Source organism: Parasteatoda tepidariorum, chromosome 3 (genome assembly GCF_982258835.1).
Source record: "Parasteatoda tepidariorum strain Cologne lab strain chromosome 3, Ptep-v5.0, whole genome shotgun sequence".
Taxonomy (NCBI): Eukaryota; Metazoa; Arthropoda; class Arachnida; order Araneae; family Theridiidae; genus Parasteatoda; species Parasteatoda tepidariorum.
Window position 1 is genome coordinate 50475461 of NC_141757.1, and position 21499 is coordinate 50496959.

Genomic DNA, 21499 nt, shown 5'->3' on the forward strand with positions numbered 1-21499 from the left:
GTAAATTACATTGCAATCTTCATGCTTTGAGGTTCATTAAAGTTTTTTTTTCATTCGAGCCATTCAATCGCAAAGCCCTTTCTCTTTAACAAAAAATAAAATTTACCATAAAAAATTATGCTAAAACGTATTTAAAACCGTTCTTAAAAATAAGACTATACATTAATTGGTTAATATTTATTCAATAACTAATAAAAGCGAAGATAAATATGATAAAATCCAAAATAATTACGTCCATTTTCCGAAAATCATTAATTATATATAAACTACTCTACATTACTACGTGTATAATTAATATTCATGCAGATAATGTTTAACACTAAAAAAAAACGGAAAATTAGCATATATTGCCCAAAAGCAGTCAAAATGACTGGTTTGTGAATGCGCAAATAAATTTGTTTAAAATTAATTTTTAGCATTTTTTATAATATGTACAGTTATATAACAAGTTATTAGTAAATATTAACAATAAAAAAAATTGTATGTCGAACAAAAAGTGACAAAATTCTAAAATATTTTGTCATTTTATGCATCATTGTTTCTCTAATTAAAGTTAAAAGCAGTCAAAATGACTTCCTTAGGCAATCAAGTGTCAATGATATTTTTGCTTCTTAACATATATTTGAATTAATCACTAAAATTAACAACTCATAGCTAAAATTATCAGTACATAGTAATAGATCGCGAAAATACATGTTATGAATCAAAATAAATTCTGGAAAAATTAGCTTAAAGTCATTAAATTCTCATTACACACAAAAGTATTTATTAGGCATATTGATATAACTAATTACTAAATATAATAATTAAAAACTAATTAATAACTACAAACGTAATAAATATAGAAATCTTTGATATGATTCAACGCAAAGAACTTTTTGGTGAATCGAAATATATTATTTTAAATGGCTTCACTTCATACTATTGCTTAGAAAACTAATCAGCTGTTTGAAATGAGATATTTTTTGTCAAGTCACACATCGTTTGGTTTGAAGGATTCGAAAGTACAGTAATTAAGGGATCTATCTATGCAATATAAAGTATGTTCTCCTCCTATCCAATCAAAATTTCCGACGGTCGTTTGTGAGACATGACATCATCATTTCAAACTGTATTTTGCTTCCCTATTTTCGGTCTGAAATGGGCCATTTCATTTAAAATAACCGTTAAAACGCAAAATGGCAGCTCCATCTAACTCTCCCTTACTTATTAGCATTTCAAACATTCATTGAAGCTATTTTCTGCTAAGACTACAGTCAAACGTTTTGAAAACCTAACAGAAATAGAGGAAGAAACGATGCTTGCATTTTCATTAAAGATTACAATCTTTATTATCAATCAAACGTGGTATGTAAGTTTAAAGGAAAAGATTAAGGCTTAAGTGACGTAATTTTCAATATTATCACATCATTGTTATAACGTTTGGCAAGCGTAATTGGAAAGATTGCTTGTTTATTTTATTTATAAGGAAGCATTAAAGCAGTTAGTGCTTGCATTATCAGTTTTATGCTGATAGATTTGTATTTTAAAATGTTTATTCCTTTTATATGCAAGTAACAAATAGGTAAAATTTAATATAAAGGCAATGCGTCATTTTCATAAAAATAAACGTAATATATATATATATATATATATGCACAAAACATTTACAAAAGTATCCGTTCAACAGTTTAGGAAATATTTTAATATTTCAAGACATTTTATTTATTGTGTATTCTAAACAGTACAATGAACGCCAGATAAAATTATTTATATAAATCAGGGTTTTTGTTTATTTACTATTAAGATTTTACTAGTTAGAAACTAGTAAGATTTTTACTATTACGATACAAGTAAGATTTACTAGTAAGATTTTTTTTATTTACTATCAAAATTGTAAAATTATAACGAGTTACTCGTTTTTTTACTAAACATTAGATTTTCACAATGATTGAAAAAACAATTTTCAGGTTATATATTTGTTATATGAAAGAAAAACTTGCAACTGCCTTTAGAAAATCTTGAGTTTTCCTTTGAAGTGAATTTCTTCTTCTTCAGGAGCGCAACAGCCCTTTGCAGGCCTTGGCTGCCACAACAGCACGCCTTCTCCAGCTCCCTCTGTCCATGGCAATTCCCCTCCAGTTCTTAAGTTTTTAAGTGAATTTGCAAGTCAATATTAGCATTGACAAAAAGTATCTATATCATTTAAAAAACAATGCGTGTTCGAAATATTCTAATTTTCACAATAACGCCATTAGTTATATCGAAAAGTCTCATTAGTAGAATTTTTTACCCTTTTAAAACATAATTAAACGCATCTCATGTGAAGCATTTCTACGAATAGATGCTCAACTAAAATTGTAAAAAAAATATACCTATATTCACTAAGATAAGGGAGCTGCATCCCATACTCGCTGATTTGGTCAACCAGAAAAGCTTTCGGAGTACTTTGTAAATTTGTACGTTCATAGGATACTGATATATTTTAGACTTATCACTACTCACTGAAAAGAGTACCTCTAGTACCTGTATAAAAAATGGTACTCCTAACAAAATAAATTTCTAATTAAGTGCAACGTATCAAACCAATGTGAAACCTTCAATTTATAATTATTCAGATATTATTCTGTTTTCTGTGACAGTAAAAAGCCTGATACTACAGTACTTATATTAGCGTATAAGATACCTATTACCTTAACACTAGTAGAACACCATTTTTCAACATTATCATGTAGCATCCGCATTAACAGTAAAATGTATCTGCCTGAGTTTCAAAAAAAATATTCTCATGCATTTTTCTCAATATTTGAAAATAGCTTCGCTTTTTATTAAACTTAGTTTAAAATTTGAAAAAAAATAGTACTAAAAATGGGACTAAAACAATACTAAAAATAAGTTTTTTAATGATTTATAAAAAGTACTGAATTTCGATGCATTGTTTGTTTTCTAAAGCAAAATCTACTACCTCAGACGATTCTACTTCGAGATGGGGTATGAACTGAAATTATTAGAATTATAGCGCGAGGCACCACCCATGTTTAAGCAAACACCAGTCACCCTTTCTCTATTATCACACCTTTTTTGAGGACATTGAATCACCTAGCGCATGCGTAAAGGCAGAAAAAATCTTTGAGTATAAAAACATGCGTTATGAAGGATCTATTGTTTGTAGTGAAAGTTTAAAAAATATATGCAAAATCTAATTAGCTTTATTGTATATTTGTAGTTTTACATTTTAATATTTTCGCCCATGTTCGAGACTATACTATAAAAAAAATGGATACTATAAAAAAAAAGTACCTACAAATCTCGTTTTGAAAAAGAAAAAAAAAACACGCATTGCCCGTAATATCTGAAAGTATGAATTCTTACAGACTGATGTTAAAATTAAAGGGAGAGTGACTTCTCGTATAGAAAATCTAATTGGCTTCTTTTTTATATTTATGGTTTTAGTTTTTAATATTTTTGCCAATGTTCTGTAAAAAAAATTTATGTACAAATCTTGTTGCGAAAAAAAACATTGCGCGTGATATCTAAAAGCATGAACTCTTGCATACTGATGTTAAAAATTAAAGGGTCAGTGACTGCTCTTATGAAACTTTATGGTGTCCTTGAGGTTTATTTGTGGTCGTTTTTAAGTGTTAAGGTGGATTTGAGTTATATTTGAAGTAGACTAAAAAACAACATTAAATAGTTAATTTCTCCAAAGTTTATAATCATGGTGTATGATGTTTTATTCGCACTTCAGGTTGCCTTGAGGTTAATAGAAATCTGACTTGGAACAACCAACTCAAGGAGGTTGTTTTAAAGGTGTACATGTTATTTTTTTTTCTACACTTCAAGCAAATAAATGTATTTCAGGTGTGAATAATTTAACTGAAATCAACTGATTTATTGCCGAGCTATATATGAGGTTGGCGTTATGAGGTTGAAATTGAGGTTCATTGATGATGCTATTTTTGGAGCAAAACACATCCACATTTTCTACCTCAGGTGTATATTTTGTCACATACCAACCTCAAAATCGCCTATTTTTTTGTAAGGGTTATCAAGGGGATCGTTTTTGCAAATACACAAGCAAGTAATATTCAGTTTTTTTTAAAAGTAGATTTTGAATCTTTAGAAATTTTTATATTCTAATTAATTCACAAATCATTTCAAAAGATAACGAAGCATTTCAAATTAAAATTTATCAATAAATAACTAACCCTTCAGAATTGCGAATAAGGACATAAGTCTAAAAACACAAAACTCCACCCCTCTGCTTTGTTTGTTTGTTTCTACTTCTCAAGCGAGAATGAGAAACTTAATTAAATTTTCATCGCACTTCAAATATAATAAATAAGGATGCTCAAGAAAAGATAGAAAAGTTCTTGATTAGCTTAAGATTTTGCCACTTGAATGCACCTTTCATCCTTCAAGCATCAAGATGATAGTCATTATTTTGGTAAATTTCGAACCTTCCCAGCTCAAAGAAGTACGGGATAAAAACATGAAAACTTAGAAAGGATGCAGATGTTTTTCCGCTATAATGACAGTTCACCTTGATCATAAATGCTTGTCTTATTTCCAATAACTGCTAACGAGCAATAATGATCAGGAGAAATTCTAATTTTGTATCTACTGAGTTAGGTTGATTGATTATTATAAAGTTCTTGGTGTGAAAACATGTTTTTGATTTCTGAGCTTGTTTATATATTAAGGATTAAATTATTTCTAATACCTAAAGAGTTTTTTTTCGTTATCCAATTATAAATTAATAAACTCTTGATGCAAAATGGTGATATAATTTAAGAAAAGCTTTGTTCTGGTTTAATAAAGTTACACGAAAAATTACAATACAATATGTTTAGAAAAAATTAATTAGACTAGGGTTATTAACACTAGAACAGCCGAATTTTGGGCATAACCTGAAACCGCTCTTTGGGATTAACATGACCCTCATAAGAAATTGCTGTTATTTCAGAGTAAATGATTTTTTAAATGATGAATATTGTTGAAAACACATGTAACAATTTTTGCAGATTAAATTTTGATTAATTTTTTTTTATTAACACAATGACAATATTACATTGTTATGTAATATTGTATTACAGATTATTCTTTCGCACGAGTGCTAGTAACACGAAAATAAACTAGCTACATGAATATAAATAATATACATTAGCGCGCTGCATGTTTCAAAATGTTAAGTTCCATCACTAGTTAGGCATATGCCAATACAGTATATCCGCGAGACGTGAAGGATAAAACAATACCTCGACAAACTATTTTCTAGCATTTTTCATAGCTAGTACTTGTTTTATTTCGCGCCTTGAGATGCTAAAAGGCATGTTTCTTATATTTTAGAGGCTGAGTTTTATCATATAGGGGCTATCTGATAAGCAAAATACTAAGTTGTAGTTTTTCAGCAAATACAAGAATGGATTCGTAATGAGTAAATGGGCGAGAGAAGGATTCAAACATTGAGGACTGAGGCAAAAGACAGTAATCCCACTGCACCTGGAGTTTAGGTGTGTTTTTATAATTAGAGCACTCTACTTTTCCTAGTTCGTAATTCATTTTCCAATTTTTCAGCTTACACAAATAAAAATAACCATTCAAAGAAATTATTATTTTTTGGTCTTTACATCAGTTGAAATCAAAGTAGTGTGGATCAAACGTGATACAATAAATTTTCATTCAGCAAATAAATGTTAACTGCATTATAATCTATCGATTTAAATAAACATATAAAAAAATAGTAGCTATTTTACAACTTGAAAACCATTTATATTCATCCTTTAACCTTTCTTGCTAACATCGAAATTGCAAATAAATGTTTAAAAAAGAATGCAAAAGAATAAAAATCTTATTTGTGAAACGTAAAAGGTCCTCTTTTTAATTGAATTTTATAGTTCAAAACATATCTCAACAATCCACCGCCATAGTAAGTGACTGGCCATGGGGTTTACTAGAGGAAAAAAAATCGTCCCTGAATCACGTGAGAAGGGAAGAGGGACTGGTTCTCTTAGTAAATCACTCCTTTTAGCATTCTCCCTGTTAACCCCCCCCAGTTTATGTTCGTTACGTCAGCCTACCAAATTCATCCACGTGGAGGCTGTTTTACTTTTACAAGATGTTAGTTTAGTGAATTATTTTTGCCACAATTAAAATAATTTCAGATTGTTAACAATATCCCTAAAAATTTTGACACAATAAGCGCAATAACTGTTTTGCTATCAAACAAAAGTCCACCAACTGAGTATAAAAATTTTCAAGGTCTTATCAAAGATCTCGCTTTTTCACTTATCAGTGATGGCACCAGCTTACATGCTGGAAATCCAATATTGAATCATGAACTATATGTTGATATAAGAAACAATTATTGACTGAAACTAGCATATTGGAAAAAAATGCTCCAAAAGGAAGATTGCCCGAGATATCGAGATATGAAAGAATCTGCAATTTGTGTACAAACTTTGTTTGCAAAGAGCACTTAATTTCTGTGTGTAGCAACTGTCTTCAAGAAAACAAAATATAAAATATAAATTAAAATTGGTGTAGATGGTCACGTTTGAATTAAAAAAATCATATCAAATACAATTTAATATTTTATCTACTTATTACCAGAGAAGTAGGTATTATCAATATATGCATAAATACGGATTACTGTCTGTATGAATGTTGTCTGATGACTCGATACCAGCAGTACCACACTGGGTTGGGGATTTTTTTACAGTTTGCAAATTTCTATGAGTTGGTTTGGAAACAATCGCCACTTTTCGGCGTCATGCAATGTGGGCACAATATTGAAAACACGAAATTCCATTGTCAAAAATTTAATTTTATTTAATATCTTTTGAAAGGCTTCACGCAATGACTCGGAATTTATATATACTGATTGTTTGTGTTATCTACTCAGCTCCAATCTTGAGCCTTACCTATTGAAATACAGAGCTATAAGCGAAAGCAGAGAGCTCGTAGCACTTTACAATACTCTATACTGATTGTTAATATTTTTTGGATCATTTTGCCATATTTTCCATGTGTTATTGAAGTTGTACTTCTTATGCGACTTCCAACAAGGTTGCGTTAAACGTTTAACTCTGCATTTTTATTGACCGGGAAATCACGTGGTAGAATCCAATTTTCCTTCACTCATTTCCATATTGTCTTGGTTATCACTAGCATAAAAATAATAAAAGTCATAAAAGTATTGTTTTTCTATAAATATTTTTGTTAGTTTGTTTTGATGCACATATAATTTAATATGGTAGTACTTTTTTTTCAAATTTAGTGGATAACAATTGTAAAAATGATTGAAAACAATCCCACGGACAATGCGACGGATTTAAGGTTATGTCAAGATACGTCTCTTGTGAATATCAATTGATTGTTAGGTTTTCTCTTCTGAAATTACATTATGATGCATTCACATACATTATTAATACATTTTCCAGGGCGAGATGATGAGGCAACCACAAGCACTTCCTCTGGTTCAAGAGGTCGACAAGGGAAAAATGCACAATATTACCGTGATTACAGAGCACGGAAGCGAGTGGAGCAGGTAAAAGAGTCGTTCAATAGAACTAGTGATTCTTCTACGACTGCTGATTCTTCTACAATTAACGTTGCAGGTTGCGAAGTTTAACTTCTTCCACGCGGAGGGACTCCACGCATTATTTTTTTCTTCTATGCCACCCTTCTATGTAAGTTTCTTTTAAGCAGTTATCAAAACAATATTTTTTTCATTTCTCATTTTAAAAAAAAAAATTCATGGAAACATCATAGTGGGGAAATATTTAAAGAATAATAAAATAAGATGAAATCTTGTTAAATATCCAATTAAAGCTAAGCTAATGTTGAATCAAGAAATTCATTTGTTGAATCAAAAAATTAATTACAAATATACTGGCTAACATAAGAAAAAATCATAAAAAAAATCGGGTATTTGCAACTCGAGAAGAACACATGGTTTGGTCAAACCATGTGATTTAAATCGTATGGTAGGGCTTTACGACGGGATTGTTTTTGGTGGGTTTTGGTGGGAACATTACAGCCATTAGGCTTGGTTTATAATCACGATAAATCAGTTTTTGGACCAGATTTAATTGGATACCTGAAAACGACCTCCTGTGTGCATGTCTAACCTGATTGGTTTGTGAATCATGTCATATATTTAAGTATCACAGGTAACTTCTAACATAAATATACTCATTCTTATTTGTCCAAACAGCATTTATTAAACTCTTATACAAACACTTTTGTTACAAAACATAATTATAATATTACAAATATAATAATATTAATATAATATAATATATTAATAATTTTTAAATCTTTTTAAACGCAAATTCTTAAATCTTTAACTATATATCATTATCCTTAAAATTAAATAAATCTTGAATTTTACAAAAATAATCCAAAAAAATAATCCGAGAGGTTATGCAGCAAACGCGGCTATGTGCAGTAAACTTACATAAATTAGATGTTTTTCGAGTTTATCAGTTAAGTTGTCACTTATATCAGTTAAGTCTCAAATCCTGAGTCTAAATTTTAAGAAAAGAAGATATTTTAACTGTAAAATATATTTCTCCTAGCTTAAAAGTGATAAAAATGATGGGCAATAAAAAAAAGCTTTTAATTACTAATTAACAGTATCACATGAATGTAGGCTTTTAACTTTTTAACGTAAATACTAGCTTATTTGGTTATGTTGAAGTTTATTTATCCATTAAATTAAATTATTTTTCAATTTGTTTTCTCTCTTTAAAATGCATTTCTGCTTTAAATCCAAGTATTCTTTTTACGTTAAAGAAATTTATTACAATAAAATTTCGTTTCGCTTTGCCAAAATAATCCTACAAATAAAATACATTGGCTCACAAAAGTTATTTTATTTGACGTTATTCATCTATAGAAAATAATTGCACAGTTTGATTTTAGCGAATTCGCTAATTTGTTTTATTACCCATCGACAGCGGCAATGAACAATTTAGAATATTTCAAAAACGAAATCTTCGACACTTATTTTCGTCAAATACTTAAAAATGTCCCAAATAACTCAAGATCTAAAAATGCGAACATGCAAGAGTAAAAGAAAGAGTAACGCGTAAATTTAAATCCAGTCTCACTTTAGCGATTTGTGTTTATACTATTATGCGGTCTTGTATTTTGACTGTACGATATCTCGAAATACTTCAAAATCTACTTACTTAGAAAAGTGAACCAAATAGATATAAGTAGTGACTAAGATCTAAAAATGCAAACATGCAAGAGTAAAAGAAAGAGTAACGCGTAAATTTAAATCCAGTCTCACTTTAGCGATTTGTGTTTATACTATTATGCTGTCTTGTATTTTGACTCTACGATATCTCGAAATACTTCAAAATCTACTTACTTAGAAAAGTGAACAAAATAGATATAAGTAGTGACTAGTGTCTTATTAAATTTTATTGCAAATTTAATTATAAGAAGCTCAAATAATTGAGCAATAAATATTCATTGTCTAAGAATCAAAACAGTTATATCTCCAATTTAATCCAGAACGTCTTTATCAGCGTCTGCATGAACTTTGGTTATTCCTTGGCTCACGCGCGAAGAGACGCATGTTCTGCTAAGCTAAGTATCAGAATTTGCAATGACAATTTGGCGATTTTTTACGCCTCTCCGAAATGGAATAATACTGTTAAATATTGACTCTCTTAAGTTTGTATAGTAACATGTAAAGCTTTTGCTTAAGGACCAACTCAGCAGAATATGTATTTTTATTTTTATTTTCTATATAACATAAATTTTGTTGTTCAGAAACTCTTCTCTTAATAATTTGGGAGATCTATAACAAATAAACAAAGCTAATACTGAACCAAATGTTTCGTCAGTATATTTCAAATATTGGAGTTTTACCATATGTGCATTGAATGGCCCACATATAGGTCTTTCTGAACAAATTCGCACAAAATTCGGTGGTGGTAAATGAGCCAGATTGGAAATATATCACCCCGAAAATTTTGTTCTAATGATCAGATTTTTATTTCACAAAGGAAAAATCTTAAAGGTTTGGTTTCTAAATTACGAAAACAGTTTTATATTTCATAAGCAAAAATACGTATTTATCTTAAAACATCCTTCAGGAAACTCAAATAATGTTATGTCGAAAGGAATTAGTTAAAGAAAAATTTATGCACTGAATGCCAATTTACTTGATAAATTATAATCTTGGTAAGTCTTGACAAACAGGGAGAGAAAATACAAAGTATAAACAATTTTTTTAGTGAGTTGAATTTCTTAAAGTCTGTTTTGATAACTCTAATAATGTAAAGTCACAAGGAGGGCCAATTAAAATGCAAGTGTCGTTTTAAGTGACAGACAAAAATATCATTTATTGCAATGTGATGTTAGTTCGCCAAAAATTACTCGTTATCTATACATAATAATAAAAGCGGCTGTGTGTGTGTGTGTGTCTGTAATCACAATATATCGCCCCAGAAGCCTCGCCCAGGCTCGAAACTCGACACATAATTGTGTTTTGACATAATGAAGAAGTATTTTTTTTCTTTTTCAAAAATTTGGATTAGTTTTTTAGTTATCAGTCATTTTGTAAGAAAATCTATGCTTTTTCGTCTTCAAAGAGCCATATTCAAAAAACTATTAAAAAATGCATATCTCTTATAAATGTATGCTAATGCGAACCTTACAAATGAAACATTAATTTTCGACAACTTAAACCAATAATTTACGAAGGAATTAATAATTTAATTGTAAGGTTCGCATTAGTTTACATTTATCAAAGTGGATAAAACTTTAACTTTTGTACTAAAAATGTGGCAACATATTAGATACGTAAATAGAACGCTACGCTTTGATATATTTATCGCTGTTCATAATTGTTATAATAAGTTTTTCTTCTTCTTTCCACTCTCTTTTTTTTTTCTTAAGCGAAGACGATAAGGGAAAATTATACTTGAGGATGCCCCTTGGCGAAATTGGTGACTTATGTTTGGCGCTATTCCTGTTTGCGCGGAACACCGTGGTAACAGAAATAACGGCCGAAACATAATGATATTTCAAAAAACATTGGAAAATTTCAACAAAACATCGGATAAAGCTTGCAATGAACCCAATATAAGCAAAATTAATAAATCCAATAAAAAGGATTTTGAATCGAAGCAAAAATTAATGGAGTAGGTGCAGAAAGAAAAGGAAAAAAACAACAACTCACTTCTTCATTAAGCTTGAATATTCTCAGATTTAGGTGCACAGAATTATCTAATAACAGTTAGATACTGTCTAAATTTATCGTGAATAGAATCTGTGTACCTCCATCGTCACATAAATTCGGCGAAATATGAATCGAAAAAGGCGTTTGTGGTACCGAACTGGTGATGACATTTTTTTATAAAGTCCCTTTTTATGACTGCCCACATACCTTCGATCTTATTGACCAGAAGTAAAAGTAACCTTACCAGCCGGTATCTAACGAAGAACTAATGGACCTCTGAAATTACGTATACCGTTGAACATTAATAACGCTAAAATCTAAACCGTTGAGAATCACGATTGGGTTTCAACATCGCCCAGCTTGGCGATCACAACTTGGCGAGAATCAAGGGGCACCCTCAAATATAGTCTACCCGACGTTAATTTTTGTAGCGATATAGAAATAGAAATTGATACCATAAAAAAATTATAGAGAAATAGATACCATAAAAAATTAATTCGTTTTCGTGTTCTTTTCATGTATTTAAAGCAACTTTTGTATGCTTTTACAATTTCTGAGGCCTTTTTTTAAGAAAAAAAAAAACAAGTCTCCACCTGATAGTTATATTATAGGTTAGGTTACCATAGCAAAGTTACATCTTCAAACATCCTCAAGAGCTATAACACATCTGCTGCAGAACTGGATATGAAGACAAAATTGCAGGACAGAAACACTTTAATTGTCCACTAATCTTCAGACTTCCTGCTATGTTTTAAAAAACTTTATTTGTGGAAACCTTTAGCGTGGCGGACAGCTGGCCGCCTTTGCGGCTAGTCTATAATAAAATATTCGTTTCATAAGCGTTTGGCCGAATACGAATTATGATTGCGATAAATCTTGAGTAATATGAGATTTTATGGTAAAATCAAGAGCTTCAAGAAAATATTAATTCAAACGGAAAATTTACAGTAGGGATAAATAAGTTATTAGCAAAAAGCAAAAAGGCTTTATTAGCCTTTTTGAAGAAAATATTAATTCAACAAGAAAATATTAATTCAAATGGAAAATTTACAGTACAGATAAATAAGTTATAAGCAAAAAGCAAAAAGGCTTTATTAGCAAAAAGGACAATGGAATGAGGCTGGATGCACTTATTTACCGAAATTAAATATTCTTCATAGATCATTTCAAAACAAATGTGCTTTTATTTTATCTAAATAGTATCAGGTCAAGTTGCTGGCAATTTAAATGAAAGTGAAAAAAAATATATATTCAAAATATGATTCGAACTGCACTGCATTAATTAAAAGTAGCGAATACAAGTATAAAGTAAAATCATCAGAATTTTTTTCTCTGAAAATATCAATCACAAAATTGTAAGCAACAAAATTTAGAAAAATACTGAAAAAAATGTATCTTACCGATAAATCATATTCGAGAACTGTGAATTACTCCCCCATTATAGTATAAAATTCTGAATTATAAGCATAAGTCGCACTTTACAAAACAAGTAGCAATTTATTAAACTTTATGACTACTTTTGATTTATTTATTTTAACATTTATTTATTTATTCTTACATGCATGTATGCTCACTTGTGTGCTCATTCCAAATTATGGCTTATAAGCTTTTGTCAAGTTGGAGAACTGATAGCTCAGGTCGGAGAAAAAGATCACAATATATATCCCAGGTTACTGGAGGTTTCGAACCTACTTCTACACGCAACAAAGAGTTTGCTGGAGCAACTTTTTAAGTTTATTATTAATCATTACATCAACTTATGAAGACTGATATTAATTATACTTGTATTAAAGTACACTTTAAAAACCTAAGGCTCTTGCCAAGTGTATGAAACGATAGAACAAGGTAGAAAAGGAGAATACTAAGATTTATCCAGAGTTGAGATGAGATTTGAACTCGCTACCTCCACGCTATCGAGCCCTTAGCAGAACTGCCAGACAGCTAGAACTGAGATACTCAGTTTACTAAATTATTTATTTACTTAATAAAATATGCGAATTCTTATCACACACATATTGATATTCATATCACATACATATCTCCTCATGTATGCTTAGCAAGCAGCACTTATCACGCTTTATCAAGCAGAAGGACAAATATCACAAGTTAATGGAGGTCAGAAAATGATATAGGGCTACGGTGGCATTCGAACTCGCCACCTTTACAGTGGATAATGCTGGTGGTAAGACAGTACCTCTCGACCAAAGAATTACAACCAAGACAGTACCTCTCTCTGTTTTTTGATTTGGCTCTGTGAGAGGTCCTCTTAATAATGACTATTTTTGCAATGCATAAATCACAATGAATTCGACGAATATCACATGATAAATAAGATAAGCGACGAGGGGAAATTTGCGACCGTTGAGTATCGCACTTCTGCTATATGCTGCAAAGCATGGAGGTGTTGGGTTCATATCCCACAATAACCATGGATGCAGTCTTGTGATGTCGTGATCTGCTTTCAAATTGGCCAGAGCTTATAAGATGTCTTGTTGTTGTAGTTCATATACGCCACGTGAGAGCTGCGCAATGGGCTATTGGCGACAGTTTGGGAAACATCTCTTAGGATGATCCGAAGACATGCCATCGCAATTTTGATCCTCTACAGAGGGGATGGCACCCCCGCGAGCACTTCATGATAGAACAGTTTAACGAGAACTAATACGGACCAATACCCTTCGGTCCCTACGCAAACTGATCCAAGTTTTCACCCACCCGCACACTGACCGCGGCCAGTGATGCTTGACTTCGGTGACCTGCTGGGTACTGTGTCTTAACGATCAGTCCACTGTGAGACTAGGATCTTTTGCTTTACATCTTTTGACGATAGGACAGAAATTAAATTCGAAAGGGAACATGAAGATATCTTTGTGACGTCGTTCTTTTTTAATTTCTTCATGTTGATAAGGGCTTATAATCCGCAATATATCTATCTATCTATCTATCTATCTATCTATCTATCTATATATATATATATATATATATATATATATATATATATATATATATATATATATATATATATATATATGTAATAACAGGGCTCCAACCCTGTTATCAGTGTTGTATTTAGCTTGAAATAATTGCAGTCATAAGCCATCAGACGTTCTAAACAGGTTTATTTAAATATAGGCTGGTATTGCTAACAATTCACGTCCCCACTCCTGCAAAGGAGGGGGAGTGGACAAGACTCCGGACAATCCCGGAACAGCTTATCGGGATCACATCAAGATGAAAAGGACACGCAAAACTATGCGTTCTTACGTTTTATACCAACATAGATTTGAAGTAAAAAGGCACATTCGTACATTCCTTGTATCCTTACGCATTAAGGAAAATCATTTCTGCTTCCTTATATGGAAGTGAAAAAGGGAACGATTCTAAAAATAACTCTTCATTTGAAAACGTAAGAACGCATAGTTTATATATATATGCGTGTCCTTTTCATCATGATGTGATCCAAATAAGCTGTGCCGGAATTGTCCGGAGTCTTGTCAGCTCCCCTCCCGTAGGGAGCTTGGACGTCAACTGTCAGCAATACCAGCCTACATTTAATAAACCTGTTTAGGACGTATGATGGCTTATGACTGCAATTATTTCAAGCTAAAACAACACTGATAACAGGGTTGGAGCCCTGTTATTATATATATATATATATATATATATATATATATATATATATATATATATATATATATATATATATATATATATATATATATATATATATATATATATATATATATATATATATATATATATATATATATATATATATATATATATATATATATATATATATATATATATATATATATATATATATATATCTTATACTATAATACGAGGAATGGTTGCCAAGTCGAAAATCGCCCCAGAATTAATAAACTCCGGTAAACTTGGGGGTCTGGGGTTTTTGGCCACGAGGAATCGATTGGCGCCGGTTTTGAAGCGCTACGGTCGAGCAGTTCGGAGTTACAGATAGGATATTTTCAAACTTTATTAGTTCGCCATAATGGATATAGATACTTTTCTCCACTCTTATAAATGTATGCTAATGCGAACCTTACAATTGAAATATTAATTTTCGACAACTTAAACCAATAATATACGAAGGAATTAATAATTTAATTGTAAGGTTCGCATTAGTTTACATTTATCAAAGTGGAGAAAAGTTTAACTTTTGTGTTAAAATCACCGTCAACAAAGTCTGACATTTCAACATTCATCAGATTTCAAGCTACATTTTCAACATGCAGAACGCACCTCTACATGAAATTCTTCAAGGAGCCGGAATTTTGGAACAACAAGCGACCAACTCAATTCTACCCGCAAATGGACAACTAGAAGATACCGTCATTGTCAGAATGCTTCTCCATTACGCCGAACAAGCTTACCCGACCGTCAAAGTTGCCGTACTTCACCCTGAATTTGTCGCACGCTTCTACGTTACAACAGCGGATGGCGCTTATGAAGGAATGGCTCTTCTCAACGATATCAGCGACCAGAACAAGGCTTCCAACTATCTATACGGCGTTCAACAAGGATTCGACGTGCTACTCATTCCCATTCACCAGAGAGCTCAAATGGATAGAGGCGAGCACTGGATGCTAGGAATTTACGAAGCAAGCTATGGAGAACGTCAACTATTAGTCTGCGATCCAGTCGACAACCCGCTGCCCATCGATGCTGTTTTGAGAAAAATACTGCGACATGTTTTGAATACCGTTGTTACGAATGAAAAGCTGAAAGGATGCATCGTGAAACCTCGCAACGCTTACAACCACCAAGATGACGCGTCTTCCTGCAGAGTTTACATCGTCTTTTATGCTCGACAATACCTCTCTCATCGACGCCTTTTCCTGGACAAGAATTTTCAAGAAGCGGATGAACGGAAGCAAATTTACGAATTCGTTGTGAACAGTGACCAATTGAACATGTCGGGACCATCTGAAGCCGCATCTTTCACATCTTCGACCAATATGCACGCTTTGAATATCCAAGACCCGATGATAACGCCGTTGCGCCCGACAAGAGCAGTCAAGCAGCGTAGGTAGCAAGGAACGAATGTCGGATATATTGATGGAACTTAATGCATCTCAACGAGTAAAATACCGCGATTATGAAAGACGCAAACGAAAAAACGAAACAATGAGGGGCCGCAACATTCGCCTAAAGGAACAACGCCGCCGTAGTGAAAGACTCCGTAGAGCTGATAATACGAGGAACATTGAACATGCGCGTTGATCCCGAAGAAGAAGAATTCGCGAAATACCTGCTAAAGCTCGGCGACGGGGAACTCGAAGTGAATGAACTCGGCGAAATAGAAGTCCCAGAAGAAATTCGCTCTGGTGGTAACCTCATCGATGAAATCTTCGGACCATGCCTCAGAAGTGGGAACTACGAAGCAATGAAGAATCGCGTTATTCTTGCACCTTTGAACGACGATAAGGACAAGATCAACGAGCAGATTATCACTATGCTTCCAGGCGAAGAGAAGACATACACAAGTTTCGACTCGGTAAAGGATCAACATGAAGGGGGAATTCAATTCGCGCCTGAATTCCTGAACTCGATCAACATCGCCGACTTGCCTCCACACAATCTGAAGCTCAAGAAGAACGCCATTATCATGCTTCTCCGAAACTTGGACGTCTCTGAAGGAATGTGCAACGGAACACGATTGATTGTCACCGAACTTTGCAACAACATCAACAAGGCTAAGATCATCACCGGTGAACACGCAGGCCGACAAGTACACCTTCCAAGGATCACCCTCGACCCCAGCAAATCACAGCTTGGCGCAACTATGCAACGGCACCAATTCCCAGTTACTCCAGCATTCGCCATTACGATAAACAAGTCACAAGGCCAAACATTCGAATTCGTCGGCGTGCTTCTCCTCACGACGGTCTTCTTGCACGGAATGCTCTACGTCGCGTTTTCAAGAGTCAAGCGTCAAAGTGTGTTGAAGGTCCTGCTGCCTCCTGAGAATCCAACCCACACCCGAAACGTCGTATGGAAGGAAGTCCTGAACAAGAGAAACTCACCAGCCGCACCTGCCTCTCCGACAAGAAACTACCTGGACAACATAGAAGACTTCGCAATCGATGATTAATGTTTATTATGTTTATGCTGTTATAGGTTTATAATATGTTTCTTATGTATGTATATATGTCTGGTTTTTCTAAATAAATTTGTCAAAAATATTGAACTTCAACACACTTCAATCTTTACACTGCTCACTTTGTACCATTTCTTTAATTGTATAATTTTTTGTTATCAATTACATTTTATTTCCTATGACTTTTCAAACTTTACCTTTGTATAGAATAGTTCCCTTTCCAAACTCTGTTTAGATAGTTTACAATGGTGCACTTTAACCGGTTATCTTTTCACCAATGGTTTCACAAATTTTCTTATGGCATGTATTGTTTTGATAAATCACAATTGAAAATTTAAATCTTCGAGTTAGCTTCGATACCTGTTTTCTCCGAGCGGAGCTCGGTCACCCGCTGGTATATATAATTTCAGTGATTTTATTTCACAAAACCATCATCTTAGTCCACATTTCAGATTCTTATTTTCAGTAAGCAGCTTTTCCAACTAAGCTCCGATCGCCCCTCCCCCCAAAATTAATTTCAATGTGAATAAAAAATATTATACGAGCCTGTAACAGGCTTAAACACAAATCAAATAATCGGGATTAAAAGAATTTGATTTAAAATTGTACATATAATCTATATGGAGTACAAGTCATGCTTATAGGACAAATATTTTCCACATCTTATATAAATTCAATTGCCCGGTTTTATCGCTCTCCAACAGAAAGTCTTAAAGGTGGAGGTAGCGAGTTCGAATCATATCATCCTAACCCCAAATGCATCTTAGTATTGTGATTCTCTATTTCGTGTGATCATCATCAATTTGCAAACGTATTTATTTATTTTAGAATTCGCATTTATTTATTTTGTTCATTTACATATTAGTGCTGGTAGCTATTAAACTTTCTTGGCGGTTCAAATTGCCAATCTTTAAGCCCTTTAATTACGATACCTTCTTTTGTTTTGATTGTCAACAAAATAATTGCACAAAATGCGACTTAAAACATACATTTCATTTTATTATGGCTGCATTTTAATGATTGCAGAAATCTGCTTGCCCTAACTAATGAGACAGCCAAAGAATATTAAAGTTATCTGCATATACCATGCTTAAGTTAAGACAGAAATGTATTAATCATGTCCATTCAATCCTCGGATCTTAGATCTTAGATTTAGAGTTAACATCAGCACACAGTGTAACATTATATTGGGAGTATTTGACCAAAAGAGAGTCCAGGTTATTAAGTGTTGAACCCATTGAGTCAGGTAAATGACAAACATCTGTGAGTGAATCTGGAAGGAAGCACACAATCGCTATGGCAGATAACTAGGGAATCATTTCTAATTCCCGTTCCCAACAAAACCGCTGCTCTAGGTTTCTCTCTGAATGAATAAATTTTAAGTTCGTTTGAGAAGAACGTGATTTGACCATTTTGTTGAAAGTAGGGTTCGTTGAGACTGATGATTTGAAAATTTAGTCGTTTATATCAAGATTATGTTGTATGATTGCCAGACTCGAATGAATGAAGGTTAAGATGCCCTATTGTAAGATGTTTAATTATACCACTTGCCATAATCGGTGTTTCTGACTTAGACAGCCTGTGCTCTCTGATACTGGCTCTACTGCTTGTCAAATGGGCTATGGCTGGTTTCGAGATTTTTCATTCCATATTTTTTATTTGCTAGTTTGCAGTTCACGCAATCAGACCTCTCCTCGCATTCATGGATATTGTGTTTATTTGAGAAACAAAGTCTGCAGATTGCATCTCTTTGAGATTCTCTTGCGAGATGGCCAATGCCAGCACAACGGTAGCATTAGCGTACAGAACAATATTCTTCGTAGTTGTGTCTTCTCTAGCTGATGTTAATTTTATCCTTGATATTATAGGGACATTTAATCCCATCCAATAATTATTTATCAACAGTCTGGTAATTTTCTATTAACTTTATTAGTAACCTTTTTGTTTTACAAATTTAAGATTATACCTCAAAGCATATTTTTTTACAATATATTTCATAGAAACAATAAAAATTTCTACCCTATTAACTGGCAATAAATTGAGAGAAATTAAATCTCGAAACCTTAACATGTGTAGTCCCAGAAATATTTAAAGTACTTTTGAGGTTTATATGAGGGTTGTTTCAGGTTTCAAGGTTGATTTCATTATTAGGTTTCAAGGTAGAGTGGCCGGGTGGTGCAGTTGGTTTGTCGTCGGCCTTCTAAGCCCAAGTGTGCGGGTTCGATCCCCGGCCCAGACACCGGATTTTCGGGATGAAGAAAATCCTCAGCGGCCTTGTCGTATTATTATGCGGTATGTAAAAGATCCCTGGAGTGCCTTATTGACTCCTGGCATTTCCGACAAAATTAAATTCCTAGCGCACTTTAGCATCCAAATAGATTCTCGTTGCTGCCATCTAGTGTGGCAGAAACTAGACGTCCAAATTAACATGACCAACGGTATCTCACCCATTGTGGTGGTCCTGAAAGAGTGGATACCACTTCTGGAGAACGCACTAGGTCTGCTCATCAAAAAGACTGGTTGTGCAGCTCATTGGAGATAAAAAAAATGGTTGATTTGAGATTTATTCGAAGTTTGTATCAAAACAGCATAAAAAATAAACCACCCAAAGAGGTGTATAATCAAGGTATATGAAATTGTTTTATTCACACTTGATGCTGTTTTGAGGTTGATGGAACTCTGCTTGAGAACAACCAATTGGGGGAGGTAGTTTTTGAGATGCTGGGATTTTTTTTCTACACTTCAAGCAAATATGTATATTTGAGATTTGAATAATTTCATCCGATTTAAACTAAAATTATTTCCGAGTTAAATATAAGGATAATTTTGTAAGGTTAAAATTGCGGTTATTTAAGAGGATATTTTCTGAGCAAACCTAACCTCATTTTCTACCTCAGGTGTATTTCTTACATCTGTCAACCTTTAAACAACCTCAAAAACAACTTATTTTTGTAAGGGTAAGGAGTTCAAGTAAAAAGCGATAAGGAAAGTCAGACAAAATCATTATGCAGTACACTATCTGAATTTTTCAATACTATGCTAATATTTAATGCACGCTAAAAATGGAAAATTTCTTATATCTAAATAAATGTAAAATATGTAACAAACATAGCGCTTTTTTATTTAAATACAATTATGTGCCTTTTTTGAAATTCTTACAACACACTGCGTTTTATTACTGCGAGTAATAAATATCCATGGACATTTAGACATAACTTGGCTTTCAATATACACTAACAATCGAAATGTCAACCTTAAACTACCTCGACACATTAGTTTTAATTTCTAAATTTAAAAAGCCTTTTTAATTAATTGAAAAAAAGTAATTGGAATAATAAATTAAATTCACTTTCTTGTGTTACAGCCCTTTGTTTAGTGGCAATTAATGGTTTAAAACATTTTACAGAAAATAGATTTTTTTTTTATATTATTATAATGATTTCTTAATTATGAATAGTTAATTTGTAAGCAGCATCTAGAAGTAGAAATAAACGTATTGAACTCATTTCAAAACTGATGAATATTTATAAATATTAAAATCAAGAAATATTCACTAGAATTTATATTATTCGTAAAAGAATTTTTTTTAAATAAGAAAATAACAAACTGAGAAAGTAAAAGAACATTTGCATAAATAATTTAAAAGCTTAAAAAATGTTTCAAAGAATTAATTTTTGAGATTTATTCGTAGTTGTTTGTTTTGCACTTTCTTAATTGTAATTTGCTTTTATTTTTTTATTTATTTCTTTGCATTATTAGTACAAAATGCTTTTTAAATAAAATTTAAAATATTCATTTTCAAACGTGGACTAAAGTCAAAAAACAATTATGGTGTAGTTTTGAAGATACATAAATAGTGCATATTTTTAGATTTTATATTTCTAAAACTATTTAAAACTCATATATTTTAAAAAGACAATATAATAGAATTTCTAAGAAATGTTATAATTAACGTTTTATTTTTAAATTTTCTTATTTTTTTTCGCTTTAATGGTATAATTTTTTAATTGATATCTGCAAATACCATTTGAAGAATCTTTAGAAAAGAAAAATAATAATATCTTGTTTTTAAAATGTGTTATAATTAAATCAAAAAAGTTTCTTCCTAAAAGTTACTATTGCTGTAATTTTTTACATGCGGGCATAGTATGCATGTCTTACATTTATCAAAAATGAATTTTAAAGTATTCAAA

The 21499-nt window shown here is 32.2% G+C and overlaps 2 protein-coding genes across 2 annotated transcripts in view; one reads left to right on the forward strand and one right to left on the reverse strand.

Annotated features, from left to right (window-relative positions):
• The window catches only part of LOC107436145 (GTPase-activating Rap/Ran-GAP domain-like protein 3), a 607350-nt gene that overhangs the window by 563059 nt on the left and 22792 nt on the right, over window positions 1-21499 (reverse strand). The gene's annotated exons all lie outside the window — the stretch shown is intronic.
• LOC147813794 (ATP-dependent DNA helicase PIF1-like) lies at window positions 16419-17300 on the forward strand. The gene has a single exon (XM_087160105.1). It carries the CDS (start codon window positions 16419-16421, stop codon window positions 17298-17300), a length of 882 nt encoding a protein of 293 aa, XP_087016231.1.